Raw genomic sequence first — 19,990 nt, forward strand, 5'->3', positions numbered from 1 at the left:
AATAATTAGCCTGTAAATTAAGACTTAAAGTAAAAAGTTTTGGCAGGCCTGTTGTCGAAAAAACTGAATAGTTTGGTGCGGTTAGGGGAATATTTAATATTTTCATTAAGAAATTTCTTTGAAACTTTTCAATTTCATCGTATTCTTACATACCCCATATTTGTACCGCATTACAAAAAATATTATATTTTGTTGAAAGATTTATGTGATCGTTAGAGAATATCTTCTTCCAAGTAACATTTATTAAGCTTTGTGAAGTTGTTGCTTTTTCTACAAGGTGCTTGGATTTTTTAAAACTCCCAAACACTTGTATTTTTTCGATATTTCTAAACGACCTCCATTAAGTATCCGTAATAACCAGATGTTCCTAACTTTAATCCGATTGGAACGTGAAAAGACCATTACTTTCGTTTTATCTGTGTGGATGACTAGTGGGGTCATAGTGGGACACAATAGTCCGTAAAACGATTTGCCATCAATTGCAGGGTTTCTGCTGATTCGGTTAGTAACAGAAGGTCATCAGCGTAGAGTAATACATTTATTACGATAGCCGCAAATCGGACACCTCCTGGAATGTGCGTAGCTATATCATTAATAAAAAGAGCAAATAGAAGAGCACTGAGTAGACATCCCTGCTTTACTCAAGTAAGTGATTTAAATGGTTTTGAGTTTTGAATATGTTTTGCCATCCCCGACTGAAACTTCAGACAGTTGGTGGTGGTGCGTTTAAAGATTTTGTAGCAATTTGGAGTATTTCCTTGATAACAATTTTCTTCTGGTGAGGTTTCGACGAGGTAGCACTTGATTCAACCTGTCAGATTCCTCGTCCGGTCAGTCTTGAATCAACAACCATACGAGATAGACGTGGCGTTATTAATTTTAAAAGTCAGATTCAACTTGATTTGGAGTGATTCTGATTGATTCGGATTCCTTTGGTGTGAAAGGGCCCTAACAGCACTCCTTTACATGACTGAAGAAATAAAACAAGCGCTGGATGAAGACGATGTTACTTTCTTAGTCTTGCTTAATTTTTCTAAGGCTTTGACACTGTCAACCATGTCAGTGTGAAAAACTGAACTTAAGCTTGTAGGTATATTCTTATTTGACAAGCAGAAAACAAGCACCTTAAATTGGTCACTGTTTGTCCAGTTTTTAACTTACTTCGTCCGGTGATCCTGAAGGGTCGATATTTGGCCCTTTACTATTGTGTATCTATGTCAATAAACTTCCAAGTTTGATTAAATTTAAAACTGGTCTTACTCAAATGGTATTTTCTTGAACCCTAAATAATCAAAATGCACAGTGATCTCTAAAAAGATTCTTGATATATCTTACTTTCCCTCAATTTGGTTAAGTAATTGAATATGTAAAAATTGTAATTTTAACAAAGCTAATGGTACCCTATATACTTTATGGGTAACTCAGAAAAATTATTAAAATGCTTCTGGCAAGCAGAAGGCTGAAGGAAAAATGTCTTGGACACATATTTTTTGTAATCAGGGGATTTTTTGAAAAACTTCCAGACGATTGAATTTGATATAGTGGCTCGTTTATCTACATATTCACATAAAGGACTTTTGGTTATCACTCCACTCCCAATTTTTTTTAGGTCCATAAGTAATGCCCTCCTGTAGTATATTGTAAAAAAAAAGACAATCACAAAGTTTTCGAATGAAAAAAATTAATAAAAAACAAAAATGTAGTATCTTCTATTATTTATTTATTTTAGAAAATTTTATTCAGAAATTCTAACATCAATGTCATAAATTAACCCATTGCTGTTTGTAGTTGATGGTGGAACAGTACTGGTTGCAAAATTACCCGTATCAGGGACATTTTGTCCATTGTTATTGTTTGTACCGCTAAATATTGATTCTATCAAATCATTGTTAGTTTTCGCATCGGCACTCATTTCAGTTGATGTTTGTAAATTGTTTCCTGTATTTAAAGGTGTTGCTGAAGTTCCAAATCCTGGAAAAACACCCTGAATCAAATCGTTTCCATCAGAGGGAGTTGAGATTTGTGACGCTGCATTGCCATTGTTATTTGTTTGAGGATTAGCAGGGAAGCCAGCAAATATACCGCTTATCAAATCGCCTGAATCATTTGAATTAGGCTGGGGTTGGGTTTGAGGTTGATTATTTGTTTGAGGGCCTACAGGAAAGCCAGCAAATACAGTGCTTATCAAATTCCCGGAATCATTTGTATTGAACTGAGGTTGTGTTTGAGGTTGGGTATTTGGTTGAGGGTTAACAGGGAAGCCAGCAAAGACAGTGCTTATCAAGTCTCCAGTATCATTTGAATTAGACTGAGGTTGTGTTTGAGTTTGTGTGCTTGATCCGGCGTCTGGCTGCTTACCAAAGATTGAACCTATGAGATCATCATTGCCAGGTGTTACGTTTTGTGTGGCAGGAGCGTTATTCGATTGAGGTGTTTGGTTGTCATTCGGTCCAAAACCTCCAAATGTTGTTTGAATCAAGCCACTATCTTGCGATGGCGCGTTCGGTGTGCCAAAGCCGTTATTACTTTGAGGCCTATTTGTTGAATCGCCAAAGTTATTGTTATTGTTATTAAAACCGCCATTTCCAAATTGATTTTCTGGTTGTGATTGTGGTCTTTGACTTCCATCGGTTCCAAAACCACCGAATGTTGATTGTACTAAACCATTTTCTTGCGTTGGCCTGTTCGGTGTTCCAAAATTGTTATTAGTTTGCGGCATATTTGGTGGTACACCAAAGTTATTGTTATTAAAACCTCCATTTCCAAATTGATTTCCTGGTTGTAATTGAGGCCTTTGGCTTCCGCCGGTGGTTCCAAAACCTCCAAATGTTGATTGTACTAACCCATTTTCCTGCGAAGGCATGTTTGGTGTTCCGAAGTCGTTTTGATTCTGAGCGCTATTTGGAGACACCCCAAAGTTATTACCACCGAAACCATTATTTCCAAATTGATTTGGTCGCTGTGATTGTGAGGGTCGACAGAATCCCCCAAAACATCCAGGGTTATCGCGATTATTGTTGTTTGTATTCCCATTGGTATTTCCTGCATTATTTGCAAATCCTGGTTTTGGATAGTTCTGACCGAATGGAAAGAAGTTTGGATTTTGAGGAAATTGACCTTGAGGAAATTGTGTACCTGGTCCTGAATTCAAAGTTGTATCTTGATTTAAAAATGGATTCTTTGGATTTGTTTTAAAAGGCTCACTGTTAAACTGTTCCCGAGAAGGTAAATTTGTCAAATACGGAGGAAGTTGTTGGTTTTGTTGTTGCTGTGGTTGTGGTGGTGGTGGATAATGAAAGGGGTTGTTTTGTTGCTGTCCATGAGGCCCTTGGTTGTGGTGATGATGTCCAGGAGGTCCAAAGTGTCCAGGAGGACCCTTGCGTTGCGGTGTAACAAAACCAGGATTAAATTGTTGACCCCCACCGGGTTGCCTGGTCAAACGATCGGCTAAGATATTCAGAGGAGCAGAAATAGCATCAATAATATTGCCTACAGGACTTGATATTCCAAACGTTTGAATTTCATAATGTTGAAAACTAAAAGAGGAGAAAATGTTTTGTTTATATAATACTTGATTAAGAAAAGTATTTTAAAATTCTTACTTTTGATTACGATTAGAGCGTTTCGTTACGACTGCGTTTGAAAGTCCAAGGAACGTTAAAGATACCTAAAATATAAGAACACAGAATTACTTTAATTATAAAAATATTTGGCTTTATGAATTGTAGGTAAACGAAAAAACATTGTTTGATAATAAATATAAATCGAGAGAAATGAATTTATCTTTAATTTTGTAAGCAAAAAGTAGTACCCGTGTCGTGATGGTTACTGTGTAGGAATGTCATGCTAGTGGTCTTGGGTTAAAACCCTAAACCCTACCTGTGCCATCTTAAGTTTTTTTTTACAGACACTGCATCTTGCGAGGAATTGACGAACCCTCCAAGAGTAATTTTTGTCATGAAATGTGCTTTCTCAAATTAGCCGTTTGAAGTCGGCTTAATACTGTAGGTCACCTCCAACCCTGATAACATTACTCGCACACAGGAATAGTTGAAAGTTGTAAATCACAAGGCCCTAGTTCTCTTTTTATTATTTAAGCAAGAAGTAAGCCTTTCATTGGTCTTTAAGACAAAAATTGACCTGTGATGGTTATTTTATATAGCCGTTAAACCTAACTATACACCTGGGCGTGTGTCGTCTGGAATTCTGAAATTCACAAAAGATAATCTTCTAATCAAGTTTTTCAACACAGTGCACTGGGTTCAGGTTTTTGCTAAAAAAAGTTACATTGTCATATAATTTGATGATTTTTTGAGGAAATTAATCAAAAAGGTAATTAAAATTTTAAATTTTGTTTTTTTTTATTCATTATATTTTGTGTGTGTGCGATTCTAAAAGCAAAAATAGGAGTATACCGTCATTTGAACTCCATATTGGATATACTATACGCTTTGTTTTGTATTTTTATAATAATATAAACATAAAGGTGAGGAATAGTTGCTATTTCTTACGATTTTATACTTTAAATCTATACAAATATAAAACAAAACTATTTTTATAGAATTCGAATAAATAATGAAACGTGTTGATACCTACAATTAATTTAAAAATAAATTAACCACAGCAAACATGAAACATGTTGATATTTATTAATTATTCACACATAAACTATAAAATACAATGAAAACATATATAAATACATGTGTTTGAATTAATTCATAGGGTGGTCACATTTTCTTATTTCTTTTTTTAGCATTATGAAAGTTTTTTTTAGCATTATGAAAGTTCCTCCAATCTGAACAACTTCTTTGCATACATTTTTTGAGTAATAAAAGGCATCAATTTGTTACAAAAAAGGCTGTGTTGCGACCCACACTGATAATTTCCCATCCCGTCTGTAGATTTGTCTTGCTTAAAAGTTTGTGGGTCTTCGATTTTTGTTAAAAAAGTTGCCAGTTGAATTGTTCTAAAAAACTTAAAAATTATCAACAATATTTTGCATATGTGTAATCAAATAGTTTTAATTCAAAATCTATTTTTATTAACTAGATTTTTAGTCGAAAACCAATTTTTACCAATTTTAGTAGCATTTCTTAAAAGTTTTCATATACAAAATACAAATTATATAAATGAAAACAATTTGAAGTCAATATCTTCTATTTTTCATGAGATATCGAGAAGCGACCATTAATTCTTACAAAATTTGCGTATTCATAGATTTTATGTTTATATAAAAAACTGACTGTTGGATTTAAAAAAAAAAGTACTGAATTCGAAAACAATATTTTCTGTGAGATAAAAATAGTTTCAAGTCAATATTTTTAAATTTTGAAAAGATTTTTTTTTTTTTAGGTTTTAATTGTTTGTAATGTTGAATGAATGTTGAAAAGAATATTTCTTACAAAATAAATATAGTTCGGAGCTATAATCTCATATCTTTGAAAAGATATTTGGGTCGAAAATAAACTTGTACCAACTTTTAGTAACGTTTTTTATGAATTTTTTATTTTTTGTAAAAAAACTGGCAATTCGATTTTTCTCAAAATTTTACCTAATACTGAAAACAATATTTCTTATAAGATAATATTAGTTGGAAGTCATAGTCTTAAATTTGTTTAAACATATATAAGTGGAAAATGAATCTGTACCAACTTTTAGTAATGTTTTTTTTAAGGTTTTTATTTAAAAAAAACTGTTTTTTTTTTTTTAAGAAATATTAACTCCCCATGAGTAGTTGATATTTCATAAAAAAGGTCTCTAGAGTCGAAATAAAAGATTTTTAGAAATTATATATTATATTGTAACGTGATACCAAACCAGTATATTTTTGGAAAAAATCAAATTAAGGGTTTTTTTATAAACCAACAAAAACTGAAAAAAAAGTTTGTCACCTCAAAAATTTTACAAATACAAAATGATTTCATCTCTAAAACAATTTTGTGCAACAAAAAATAACGTTTTTAACATTTGATAAAATTTTGAAAAAAATCGAATTAACCTTTTTTTTTTATAAAAAATAAAAACCTAAGATAAACATTACTCAAAGTTGGTAAAAATTGATTTTTGACTCAATTATCTTAAATATAACCTGAAATTATGGCTTCAAACTTATTTTATCTTGCTTTAAACATTCAGTGACAGTTTTTTTTACAAAAAATAAAAACTTAAAAGAAAATTTAACAAAAGTTGATCAAAATTTATTTTTGACACAAATATCTTTTCAAAAATTTGAGATTATGGCTCCCAACTAATTTAAACTTATAAGAAATATTGTTTTGAACTTTCGGAAAAATTTTAAGAAAAACTTAATTGACAGTTTTCTTACAAAAAATAAAAACCTAAAATAAAAATGAAACAATATTAAAACTTGGTAAAAATTTATTTTCGACTCAAATAGCTTTCAAGAATTAAAAATATTGTATTCAAACTTTTTTTATTTCACAGAAAATATTGTTTTCGATATTCAGTAGTTTTTTTTTTTTATAAAAATCCAACAGTCCGTTTTTTTCATAAAAAAATAAAATCTCCAAAAAAAGGTGCTCAAATTTGTTAAAAATTTATGTTCGGTTCTTGATATCTCTCAAATTAATTTAATTCATCCAATTTGTAAAAATTTAGAAATGCTACTTAAATTGGTTAAACAAAATTTTCACCTATTTTTTTAAAGCGCTATGGTAGTACCCGTGGATTGATGGTTAGTGTGTTGGACTGTCATGTCAGAGGCCTTGGGTGAGATACCTACAAACATTTGAAGTCAAAATCTTTATTTATTTTCCTCATACTTGTGTCAAAATCCATTTCTTATCAGTTTTTTGTTGTTTTTGTGTTTTTAAAAAAAGTTTCAGTTGAATTATATCCCAAAGTTGGAAAACAGCATGTGTTGTGCCGATTCATAAACCAAAAAAAGAAATTGATAAAGTTGACGGATACCGTCCTATTTCCTTGCTACCATGCTTATCAAAAATTTTAGAAAAAATAATAGCCAACCGTATCCTTTGGTTCATTGTATCAAAAAATCTAATGAGTTTAAAACAAGTTGCATTCAAACCTAAAAGAGGTTGTATGGACGCTCTTCTCCACCTAGATTATGTAATATCAAATGCACTATCTGCAAGAAATCACGTTTCTATTCCAGCACTCGATTTCGAGAAAGCTTTTGATCGCCTAGGAATTCATCTCGTGTTAAAAAAATTAAGGAATGGGGAAATGGCATTTGCTGTCAAGTTATGTTTTCAAACTGGATCAATAATCGACAAAGATGTTGCCCTAGCTATAAAACACAAACGACAAAGACGAATTCCTACAGCTATACATAACACAATAAAGATGGCAAACAGTTTTGAAATTCCTTTCAAACGATTTACTAAATACACGCCTTCCACACCACCTTGGAACCTGAATACATCGTCCATCCTACTACACCTGCACGATTTTCACAAAGAATATACCAGCAATACAATGCAACAACATAACATCCTTCAACTTCTTCAAGATCCAAATAAAAACAATATTGAATTCATAGATAAAGTTCTTCTCAAACACAAAATAAAAATCTAATTACATACATATTATAACCTTAAATACATCAAACATACATACGTCATACATACAACATATTATTTTTATTATACATTTATATTATATATTAAAAAACTATCAAACATAACTTATCGGTTTTTTACCCTTTTTATTAGAGCTGAAAGTAATTTGATGCTAGCGCTCTTAAGAAAATTGTTAACAATAGATTTTAATTTATTGTCAATATTTATAAATAAATAAATAAATGAATATTTCTAAAAGATTAATTAAAAAATACCAAACTTTAAATATCAGTTAATATAGGTTACGGGTTGTCCATTTTGCGGTTAAAAAAGTATAGGGCTAGAATTTCACATCTGTCAAAGTAAGATGTTAAAACAATTTTATTTTTTTCAGTTGAAAGTATAAAATTTACGAAAATTGATCGAACGATTACAAATTTTTAAAACCTACTACGAAAATGATAATTTTGCCACAGCCACATATCGTGCTTTATTAGGTGATTATGAATTACAAAACTATGTTCAACTACGCAAGCAATTGGCAAAATTGTAAGGCCTGTGCACTGATAATATCGCTGCGGTAAGTCAAAGTGATGCCGAAGACGCAAATGTGTAGATTCTTCGCCGTTTTCAGGAATTATAGGACGCACATCATGGCGTGTTTTGCATTTGGATCTACACCTACTTATATCCATATAAAGGACAGCTCACACAACAACTGAAGCCAGCTGAGAATTCATAACGTCGTCGTAGATACGTCGAATGGGTACTTGAACAGCAGGAGGCTGTGGTCGACGATTTTTCGGAAAAAAAATGAAGATGCATATTTTTCACTTGGAGTCGGTGGTTAAGTTATTAAAGAAAATTGTTGTATTTGGGGTTCTGAGAATCCTCAAGTTATTAAAGAGAAGCCATTCAAATGGGGTGGCGCAACAGTCCGTTGTGAACCAGGGCCTAGTGACTTACAACTCTCAACCATTCCTGTGTGCGAGTACTGTTGTCAGGAATGGAAGGGACCTACAATTTTAGGCCGAATCCGAACGGCTAGTTTGAGAAAGCACTTTTTCATGACAAGAATTACTCTTGAAGGATTTGTCAATTCTTCGCAAGAGGCAGTACCCGTGAAAATTATTTTTTTTTTTTTAATTAAGGTGGCACAGGCAGGGATTGAACCCAAGACCCCTTGCAAGACAGTCCAACGCACTAACCATCATGCCACGGGTACTACAAAAAAGAGAAGCCATTACATCCACAAAAAGTCACTGTTTGGTGCGCTCTTTGGTCCGGAGGTGTGATTGAACTTTAATTTTTCGAAAACGACGATGGAACGACTGCCACCATCAATGATTTCGGCCCAAGTATGCTACAACATGCCCCAAACCAAAAAAATTCGGAATTGTTTTTTTTTTTGTAAACTTAACACATTTAATTCAATTAGAGCCTATCATATTTTTTTCCAGAACAGAAAATCGAAAATCTTTACAGGTTTTCTCATGAAGGCAAAGAAATTAAGTTCTAAGGAAAGGAAAACAACGTATATTTATTTACTCATTTTATAAAAAGAATGGGGCAAAATTTTAAGGAATCTATTGCTAAGGGTTTAACAATTTCTGATCACGAATTTGCTAAATATTTAGCAATTTGCTAAGGGAGTAACTTTGCTAACTAGGAAATTACTGATTGTCTTTTATTAAAAAACGAAAATTGAACATATCTACAAAAAGTGACAGTTTGTAAATATAAACAAAAAGCAAATGCGCCTAAACAGGCTTTTTAAACTGTTGGCTGGTCCATTCCATCCACTGCTCTTATAGGAATATTTGAATAGATGTCATATGGATATTAAAAATTGAAAAGAGATAGTAAGATGCTAAAAACGTAAATCACCTCTTAAATAGCTAAAAATGGATTCAACAAATTACTAAATGGTTTGAAATTTTGCATCAATCTCTTAATATTGTAATGTGTAAACAGTGAACAGTGATTGAACTATTTTGTGTGAAGTAGTGAAGTTAAGAATTTAAAAAAAAAAGGAGTAAAGTTTTGAAAGACTATAAGTCCCTGAGCTAAAGGGCAAACTAAGCAAACGTGGCTTAAGTGGGACAGGCGTAAAAACGAACTCGTTAAACGGCTGCAGGAATATCTGGAGCAGCAAAATGAAGACCCACATACGTTTGTTTTCGAATTAGAAGTAAAAGTGGAAGAGGTTATTGCAAATGTTTCCTTATATAACATGGTGTCAGTTCTTTTAGCCAAATTTGAAGGAAATGAAAAAAATGTTCTAAAACAACTAGAAGCCCAAAGAATCGCCCAAAAGCAAGAACAGCAGAATGTTCTCAAACAACTAGAAACTCAAAGGAATGTTGTCCTGAAACAACTAGAAACCTAAAGAAGAGACCAAAAGCAAAAACAGCAGAATTTTCTGGAGCGGTTCGACGAAGAGAGAAACCTTTTAGAAAGCAAATACTCTCGAAGAGTGCGTCGAAAAACAAAATTCACGTTGCGAGAAAATGAACAAACAAATCGAAACTATTACAAATGAACTAGAAAAAGTGCGCAAGATGAAAGCTCGAAAACCATCTGGTGAGTGCTCCAAGCTTTGATGGGCAGATTCCATGGTCAACCTACAAGAAACAGTTTGAAGCAGCAACGTTAACAAACGGCTGGGACGATGACGAAAAATATATTGCTGTTACGCTTGCTTTAAGAGGATCTGCTGCTAAACTGCTACAAACTCTTCCAGGATAGAAGGGTAGTGACTTCACATTTGTGGTAAATACAATCGAACATCGTTTTGGGGATAGCCACATGACAGAAGTCTTCCAAGCTCAGCTTAATAATATGACACAGAAAAGAGGCCGAATTCTGCAGCAGCTTCAGGCAGACATCGAGCGATTGGTTCACCTGGCATATCCAACAGCTAGTAACGAGATAATAAATTAACTTACTGTTAAAACCTTTGTGAGAGCTGTGGGTGATATGAATCTCTAAAGGGCTATCCGCACTGCCGGAAAACGAGCACTACCAGAAGCATTTGCTTTTGCTCTGACGATGGAAGATGCAGAACAAGCTTCCAAAACGTACATCGCGTAAGAAAATTAGATGTCCAAGAATGCTCTTGTCAGAAGGCTACTGATGAAAGGAGTCAGCGTGGCAGAGCAGCACGATGCTGGAACTGCAATAAGACAGGGAATCTACAGCGACAGTGCAGATTACTGAGAAGAGGAACCGCATATCAACACTTTGGAAACAGAAGTATAATTCAACTAATCAAAGTAACACCAACAACGTTGTTCCAAATTTGTTTCCAACCCGAGAAAACGAATAAAGACCAACTTTAAGAGGCATAAGTTGGTTTCTGGTATTGATGGCCCCAGAAACGACATCCCGGTTTATCAAACGAAACAAGAGCAGACCATATAAGCAAAACTGTAAGCATTGCAGAGGACAAGAAGAAAAAGAAGTGGTTACTGTCCAACGAAACAGAGCCGATCCCATTTATGGCTGGAACAACGACGAGTTGAGGAAAGCTCAACAAAAAAACGCAGATATCGAACCCATATTCGCATGGAAGGAACACCAGGAAAAAACAGAATAGGCTGATATCTCCGACAGAAGTCCGACTCTGAAGGCCTATTGGACACAGTGGAACAAAATCATTTTTATATGTACGATGTATACAAATAGTAGACACCCTACTGTAACTTGATTTAAATAAAGTTAAAAAAAGTTCCAGATATCTTAAACACTTTAAATTTGGTCAAATCACTTATGTTCTGTATTTGATGTGGTATATCGACCATAGACACGTTTTCAACGATCGATTCATTGAACTCAATCTTTTGTGGTTCTGCGAAACGATTTGAGGGAAAAGCCCGGCTTATTGGCATAGCCCTCCAGTTCAAAGTAGGTCTTTGAATAAATGTTCTTGATGTTTAATAACAGAACGAGCTTATCGATTAAGTTCATTGTTTCAACCGCTGTGTGACTCAAGGCATATATCATTAATCTTTAGTTTATGACATTGAAATGATGTTAAACAAGTCTCTGGGTTTTACTTATTAATATTTACTATGTATTTATAAAGTTTTACTTTTATATCAATGCAGTTTAATATACTTTTAATATTAAACCCATTGCGTTTTAAAAATATAAAAATACATATGCAAATGTAACTTATGGGGGAGCTGTGTAAAGCAGTGCCTATTGTTAAATATAATTAAATTTTGAATTATCTCTTATGAAACAAAATATTTATTTTTCTGCGTAAAAACCTGATGAATACAATTTTGTGGTGTTTTGTCTTGATAAAATAATCAATACATTATAAAAATTGAAATGATTTAACACAAACAATAGTTATTATTATTATGTATTAGAAATATTCTTAACTTACCAAAAGAAGATACCAAGTCATGTTACAATCAATTATTATATAAAATGGCAGTGATGTCAATCCAAACAAAAAAAAAATAATTTTTAATCAAAAAGAATCACCAAACTTATCAATCTCGAAGAGATGTTTGCAAATAATGTACTAATGAATTATTCGTTTAGCGATTATTTTTTTACTTTAATCAAAACAAAGTAAATGAACAACCTGTTTATATATAAGCATATATCAGGTTCAAATTAACTGAAAATCAAAAACAACAACAACAATAATCACAAACAGGGCTTGAGATAACAAAATTAATAATAACACAAACGACACGACAAAATGCGGCGGCGGAGGTGTTTATAGACAATGTCCCACGGCCAGATCACATATTCGATTGGAGATGTCGAATTTAGAGATTCCTCTCGAAAGCATCAGTCGTAGCAGAATTTCACTTTATTTACTTAGTGGCTTAGGGGCTTTTTGAATAATTATATGATTTCTATTCCTGATAGTGGGGCCAAATTTTTATTAAAAGAACTTCTGTGCCTTGCTGTTAACATGTTTGATTAGTTTTAAGCTCAAAAGTAAACTGAAATATACATTTAAGAATAACTATAATATCTTGCATTGATTTGGAAGTTGAGCTTAACCATGGTTGCCACTACAAATAATAATAAAATTACTGAAGAAGAGGTTTTTACAAGTCCAGTTTACTTTTTTATGTGATACTGTATACTCCTAAAATGCAGTCCTCTAAAATTATTACTGAATCAAGAAACTGTTATTTGTAAAATTAAAAATTAACATAAAGATGAGTTTTCGAAAACTGCGTAAAAATGTTCTTCAATGTTGTGTAAAGGAGCCTGACAAAATATAAATAAAATAATGTGTATCTTAACCTCATATTTACATATTTCAAGGGCAACTTTAATTATTGGATTATTTTAGAACACTGTTGTTCAGCAAGGTATGGTCGAACTTTTCAATTTAGACGACTCCCTGCATATGAAAGCATTCCAATCTTTCAACAGGATTCAAAATATGCCATATTTAAGAGCTAAATAACAATAGTTTACAGGGTTTTTGGTGCATTTCACGCCTACTAAAAATTGTGTTCAAACGTAGCTTTTTTCCAAAGATAAAATATTCGGTTCTAGTTGGCATTTCTATAGATGCAATGAACGCTTCAAAAATATAGATGCAAAAACCCATAGAGTGAGAAAGTTTGCCAGAAAATTGTAATCTTTTTTCTTAGGAAAATAAAACAGAAACTGATAAGACGAATTTTTAACTTGTTTTTTACGGACTCAATTTTCTGTAGTCTATTATAACAAACGTTAACGGTCTCCTTACTGCTAGAAGACGAAATCTAAAAACTTTAAAATTTTAGATAGAAAAATGTTTGGTTCTTGAATTTAAGGAAAAAGGTGCATTTAAATACATTATTTCTGTAAAAATTAAATAAAACAAATTTAGTGAAACAAACAAGTTGTGAGAAATTTAAAGCTTTTATATTAAATTTATAGATATAAAACGTTCCTTATGTTTTTCAATTAGCCATTATTTTAAGGAAAGTGTCACTTTTGCTGGTTTTAGGACATTTATAGACTTCAAATTAGTGTTTAAATCTGAGTTCTAGAGCATCAAAAGCAAATTCTCTTCAAAAAGTAGATTTCTTTAATTTTTTAAGATCTTAAAAGTTTTTGTATTTCATAGAAAATCAATTTGGAAAAAATACACATTAAGAGAAAACCTTACATTATTTGTGTGCGTCAAAATAAAATAAGAAGGAATTGAAGACGAGTTTAAAGGCTACTTAATATCAAATGGGATATCTTTTATTGAAGATTTCTTCATACTTTACTTTACTTGACTTTACTTTAGTTTAGTTGGCACTACACCGAATTGTGGTCCTGGGTCTCAAGTAATAACCTTCGCCAGCTTACTTGATCTCTAGCTTGCTGCCTCCAGTTTCGAATAACAAGTTGACGTGCGTCAGATGAGGCCTGCATCTGCTTCTTGTTCCCTCAGGCTTGGAAATGAATACCTTACGGGCTGTAGCTTCGATGTTCATTCGCTCGACATGCCTTTGCCATTTTAAGCATTGAACACGCATTTTTTTTACCAGTGGCAAGTCGCTGTACAGCTCAAAATTATATCTTCTCCGCCAGATGTTACTTTGCGTGTCGACACAAACCGGACCAAAGATCGTACGCAAAACCTTCCTTTAGAAGATACCAAGAGATCCTTCATCCGCCCGGGAGAGAGTCCATGCTTCTGCACCATACAGCAAGACTGGGATGATTAAGGTTTTGTACAGTGTCTTTTTGGTACTTCGCGATAGGGCCCTATTTCTCAACTGCTTGCTTAGGCCAAAGAAACAGCGATTAGTAAGGGTTATTGTACGTTTGATCTTCGCGCTAATGTCATTTGCAGAATTGACAGCAGTACCCAGATAAACAAATTCGTTTACCACCTCGAAGTTATACCTGACATGTCACATTTTGACCAAGTCTACGGTGTGAAACGGCTCTATTTCACGACAGTAAACACTTCGTTTTGTCCTTGTTAATGTCAAGACCCAATTTCTTCGACTCAGAATCGATATTAGAGAAGGCACCAATTATTGCTCGTTTGGTTCTTTCCATAATGTCGATGTCATTTGCGTACCTAAGATATTGTGTGGAGTTTTGAAAGATGGTGTCACTTGAATTGGCGTTGGTGTTGCGCTCCACGCTTTCAAGAACAATATTAAAGCAGCTACATGACAGCGCATCGCCTTGTCGAAGTCCTATGGTGGTTTCGAATGTTTCGGTCGAGTCTCTTCCAATTTTGACGCAACGACGAGTATTTTCCAACGTCATCCTCATAAGCCGTATTATTTTGGTAGATTTCTTCTTAAGAACGTGAATATATGATCTTTCCCTCAGAAAAAAACATTAATAAAGTTTTTCCAAATTCTAAATTACGTAAAAATACAGATTTTATTTGTTTTTGATAGCAAACCGTATTTTGTTGAATATTGTTAAATTACTAACAAATATTTAGACGAAATCTTTACTTATACAACTTAACTGAATAAGATTTATGGCTCATAGCACCCCCGTCCCTGGATAATCCATTGGTTAAAATTTGGTGAATACAGCGCAATTGGAATAGGTCTGGATTTCCGATTCATATTATGATCTTATGTAACTTATAGCAACTAAATTTTAAGCGGTAAGTTTTATTTTCATATATTAAAAATAAATAATTAAAAATGGTTACATCCATTAACGCATCAATATAGGTTTTGTATTCAAAAGAATTTGTATAAAATGTTTGTCAATTAAACTATTTTACGAAGAGAGATATTAAAATTAAAAAAAAGAAATCGAATCAACAGTTTCCTTGTAAAAAATCAAAAATTAAAAAATGACTACGAATTACTGGTAAATATCGAAGGTCTTTCATTTTTGTAAAATTTTATACAAATCCAATCGAAGGATTTTTTATTAAAAACTAAAATACTTTGGCAACATAAAAAGATATTGAAATCAAGCTTATGCAAAATGTTATCATAAAAATAAAATTAATTTTAAAGAAAAATCCAATTCACCTATAAAAAAAGACAACTAAAAAATGGTTAAAATTAATTTTCGACTAAAGTTTATTAACAGATATTAACTTCTTTTTAAATTAGAAGTGGCATCCATAACCTCTACATTAAGTACCTTCATACGCTCTTCTATACAGGTATAAGCTATTATTAGTCATTTCTTTCCGTACTCTGGGAATTCTTTTTTTGTCGGGGTCTTGAGTCTCAGTTCATTCTTTAACATTTTATGTTAAAAGATATTAAATTGCTAACAAAGATACATGCCCTTCATTCATGCATGGAGCATGTGAGTTTTATTTCAATGGGGTTTTTCCCTCTGTAGACAGTCACTCTTGACTTTACTACTTGTGCTTTAAAGTTCTTTTCTGTTACTCACTGAAATTTTTTAAAACTTGTCATACAAAATAAACCAAACAAAAAGTGAAAAAGTTTATTGTATGCTTTGCTAACATTATATTTGTCTATAATTGTTCAAAATTTGTGAGTGTACATGAATAGATACATATGTATACAGTTTTTCTATTGCAAATTTTGTATAAATGAAATACATATTTACAATTTTTTTTTTAACATACAAAAATTCAGGTATACTTTGCTTTAAAATCAAGTTAAGATCAACTAAATCATAGGAAACTGATTTGTCAGAAATTAAGTTTTAAAACTCATTGATTCCTGGTCTTAACCTTTTACCAGTCCTAAGCCTAACATTTGTAATTTCATTGATACTAAAAGATGGAGTTTTGTAATTGATAGAGGATTTTTATCAGTTTTTATTCAAATGTCTAGCTCACTTGCAAAATAAGGTTGAGTTCAAAAATGCAACTAGTTGCACAAGCCATGCCGACAATATTTATGCAATGCATTTATGAACAAAAAAACTTCTGCAAGAATGCGGCAGATATACAATATCAAAAACCCGTTCCTAAATGTCATCAAAGTAGGCGACTATAAAAAAGTATGACAGATTAAGTTTTTTATTTTATTAACTTCCCATAGGAAGTTATTGTAATGGGTCCGATTTGTCAAATTGAAAATTTTGACATTTCTCGACGTTTCAAGGTCAATAGAGTCGAAATAAAAGATTTTTAGAAAGATGTCTGTGCGTGCGTGTGTACGTACGTTCGTACGTCCGTACGTCCGTACGTCCGTATGTCCGTACGTCCGTACGTCCGTACGTCCGTACGTTCGCGACGTTTTTTTCGTTGTCCATAGCTCAAGAACCAGAAGAGATATCGACTCCAAATAAATTTTGTTATACAGATAATAAGCCAGAAAGATGCAGAAAGGGCTCTCAAGAAAATTGCGTGGGTGGTTTTTTTACCATAGCAGTTTAAAAAAAAGGTGAAAATTTTGGTTAACCCTAAATCTCTTACGAACCAAAAACGTTAGAGACTTGAATTAAATTTTATATAATAAACTTTAACGTGATCTCAAAGACGTATATTTTTTGAAAAAAATCTATCTAACGGTTTTTTTTAAAAATCAAAAAAACTGAAAAAAAAAATTTGTCACCTCCAAAATTTAACGACTTAAATATAATTTCATCTCCAAAACAATTTTGAGCAACGGAAAAATCGAATTGACAGTTTTTTTTTATAAAAAATAAAAATTTAAAAAAAACATTACTCAAAGTTGGTAAAAATTGAATATCGATTCAAATATCTTTTCAAAAACTTGAAATTTATGCTTAAGACTTATTTTATCTTATAACAAATATTGTTTTCAACATTCGATCAAATTTTGAAAAAAATCAAATTGACAGTTTTTTTTACAAAAAATAAAAACCCAAAAAAAAATTAATAAAAGTTTGTAAAAATTGATTTTCGAATCAAATATCTTTTTAAAACTTTTAGATATTGGCTTAAATTCACTTTTATCTTTCAAAAAATATTGTTGTCAACATTCAATAAAATTTTGAATAAAATCGAATTAACAGTTTTTTTTACAAAAAAATAAAAACCGAAAAAAAATTATTAAAAGTTGGTAAAAATTGATTTTCGACTCAAATATCTTTTCAAAACTTTGAAATATTGGCTTCAAACTAATTTTATCTTATAAGAAATATTGTTTTCAACATTCGGTAAAATTTTGAGAAAAATCGAATTGACAGGTTTTTTTTACAAAAAATAAAAACCTAAAAAAAATGTATAAAAGTTGGTAAAAATTGTCTTTTGACCCAAATATCTCTTCAAAAATATTAAATATTGGCTCAAACTAATTTTATCTTATAAGAAATATTATTTTCAACATTTATTAAAATTTTTAAAAAATTCAAATTGACAGTTTTTTTTACAAAAAATAAAACTCTAAAAAAAAAACAATACTAAAACTTGGTAAAAATTTACTTTCGGTTCAAATAGCTTTTCAAGAATTAAAAATATTGGCTTCAAACTTATTTTATTTCACAGAAAATATTGTTTTTAATGTTCAGTAATTTTCATAAAGTTTTTTCATAAAAAATAAAATCTACAAAAAATAGTACGCAAATTTGGTAAAATTGATACGAGTACATATAGACAAACTTTTAAGCAAGACAAATCGACAGACGGGATGGGAAGTTATCAGTGTGGGTCGCATCCCAGCCTCTTTTTTTACGACGGTTTTGGTCTTTTAGTGTCTTAACAAAATTCTTTCAAAATGTCCAATATAAATGTTTTATTGGGACTTTTTTTAATACTTTGAATGGAACAAATTCATTAATTTTAATATGAAGTTAAAATATTATATTTAAATTTTTTAATAACAAATCATTTTATTTTTTGCCAAAAATTTAATTATTTTACCTACGCATATTGTTCTGACATTTTCCTGCAGAGTGGCAACAAAAATAAAATGACTGCATTTTTGATCGCATTTCAGCTGTCAGACTGTTTTTACTGCAGTAATGCAGTGTATTTACATTTATGAACGCAAATCTTGCATTACTGCCGCATTTTTACATTAATGAACTTGCCCTAAGTCAATTTTTTTTATATGATTGGCAATTCATGGTCATAAGTCACATAAAAGATTTATTGATTTTAATTCTATAGAGGCATCAGTCTACATAAAATCGCTTACAAAACCTGATAAGTCCTATCAGTCGGGTTTTAGACCAGGAAAGTCCACAGTCGATCAAATATTCACATTACGGCAGATCCTGGAAAGAACCCAAGAACATCAAATCGAAACCCATCATCCCTTCATCGATTTCAAGGATGCACTGTAATATCATCTAGAGGGACGAGCTGTATGCCCATGACTAGTCTGCAGGATGAGCCATTGAGAATTTGCGCTGCTCCATAAAGGTTCTAAACAACTTAACGGAACCTTTAATGTTATAAAAGGCCTTAGACATGGGTTTAGCGGTTAATGAGCACAAAACAACGTACATGCTGTCGTCCAGAAAGGAGCTACAACACCGACGACGTCTGGGTCTTAGTCAAAACTTCACCCACCATCGACAGACGTAACTTTACCAAGGTTTAACAATGAAAATCACCCCGGTCCTGCTACACGTGCAGATGCATGGACTATGGCAAAAGCGGATAAAAGCACCTTGAGTTGTTTCGAAAAAAAATTTCGTCGCGAGATCTACTACATATATAGGTACATAGAAGGCGAGTGGAGGAGAAGATGGAACGACGAGCTGTACTGTTAGGCCGCGTTTCCATTTGCGAGAAAACTTCTGCAATAAATGTCCGATAGTCTGTCCGACAGTGAATTGCAAGTGAAAACTACCAAGCAATTTCTATCGCGACAGTACTTTCATAACTTCTTGCGAATATTTGCAAGTGCAATTAATTGCTAGTTTAAACACATTTGTATCGACTCGCGACAGTTCTTGCAGCTTATCGAAACAGTTTCGTATATCTCGCGCAAGTAGCTGGTTGACGTCTTTGCTTTACACATACAAAATGAGTAAAATAAAAGGTGGTGAATGGCCTCGCGAAGAAGTTATGCGTTTAATTGAAGTTTACGAGTGTAATCCATGTTTATGGAATAACCGGGACGAAAATTACAAGGACCGAATTAAAAAAATTTTTGTTCTTAATAAGATCGCGGAAGAGTTTCATACGAATGAGAATGAAGTTTCCCGGAAACTTCACAACTTAAGGAGCCAGTGGCAAAATGAAAACAAAAAAATAAAAATAAAAATAAATGGTATGAGTCACCTGAAAAAAATGATTATCAAAGATTCAACCTGCTACTGTCGTTAAATTTTAATTATATGTATGTACTGTGTTTACCAGATGCTAAGAATCGCAGAGTCAACAAGAGTCTTTCCTTCGGTGATATTGACTCACGGAATCGAGTGTTTTGTTTTTTTATAATAGGACCCACTTTTAATAGCAAAACTTCCAAATCAATTGCGGTCATCCGAGTGAAATTGAAGTATTGCTGAACATCTTCTATATTCAATTCATTTAATAAATTATAGAAGGCACCAGCTTCCCGTCTTTTTAAAATCCAATCTCGAACCCAAGTTGA

The 19,990-nt window shown here is 32.4% G+C and overlaps 1 protein-coding gene across 2 annotated transcripts; it reads right to left on the bottom strand.

Annotated features, from left to right (window-relative positions):
- Positions 1-1,700: 1,700 nt before the first annotated feature.
- LOC129938660 (uncharacterized protein DDB_G0283357-like) lies at positions 1,701-12,500 on the bottom strand. Of its 2 annotated transcripts, XM_056046334.1 has the most exons (4): positions 11,938-12,500; positions 3,603-3,667; positions 3,205-3,536; positions 1,701-3,141 (listed from the first exon to the last, which is right to left on the bottom strand). In XM_056046334.1, exons 1-4 carry the CDS (start codon positions 11,956-11,958, stop codon positions 1,736-1,738), a joined length of 1,824 nt encoding a protein of 607 aa, XP_055902309.1. In that variant the 5' UTR covers positions 11,959-12,500; the 3' UTR covers positions 1,701-1,735. The 2 variants fall into 2 exon arrangements, with proteins under 2 accessions (XP_055902309.1, XP_055902308.1); XM_056046333.1 differs by having other exon boundaries at positions 1,701-3,536.
- Positions 12,501-19,990: the final 7,490 nt, after the last annotated feature.

This window comes from Eupeodes corollae, chromosome 1 (assembly GCF_945859685.1).
Source record: "Eupeodes corollae chromosome 1, idEupCoro1.1, whole genome shotgun sequence".
NCBI classification, from domain to species: domain Eukaryota; kingdom Metazoa; phylum Arthropoda; class Insecta; order Diptera; family Syrphidae; genus Eupeodes; species Eupeodes corollae.

Excerpts from the sequence above, each read along its gene's own strand:
- LOC129938660 (XM_056046333.1), bottom strand. The coding sequence starts at position 11,958 with ATGACTTGGTATCTTCTTTTG. Across the intron at positions 3,668-11,937 it reads TGACTTGGTATCTTCTTTTG|GTATCTTTAACGTTCCTTGG; the intron begins GTAAGTTAAGAA and ends CTTATATTTTAG. Across the intron at positions 3,537-3,602 it reads CGCTCTAATCGTAATCAAAA|TTTTCAACATTATGAAATTC; the intron begins GTAAGAATTTTA and ends CTCCTCTTTTAG.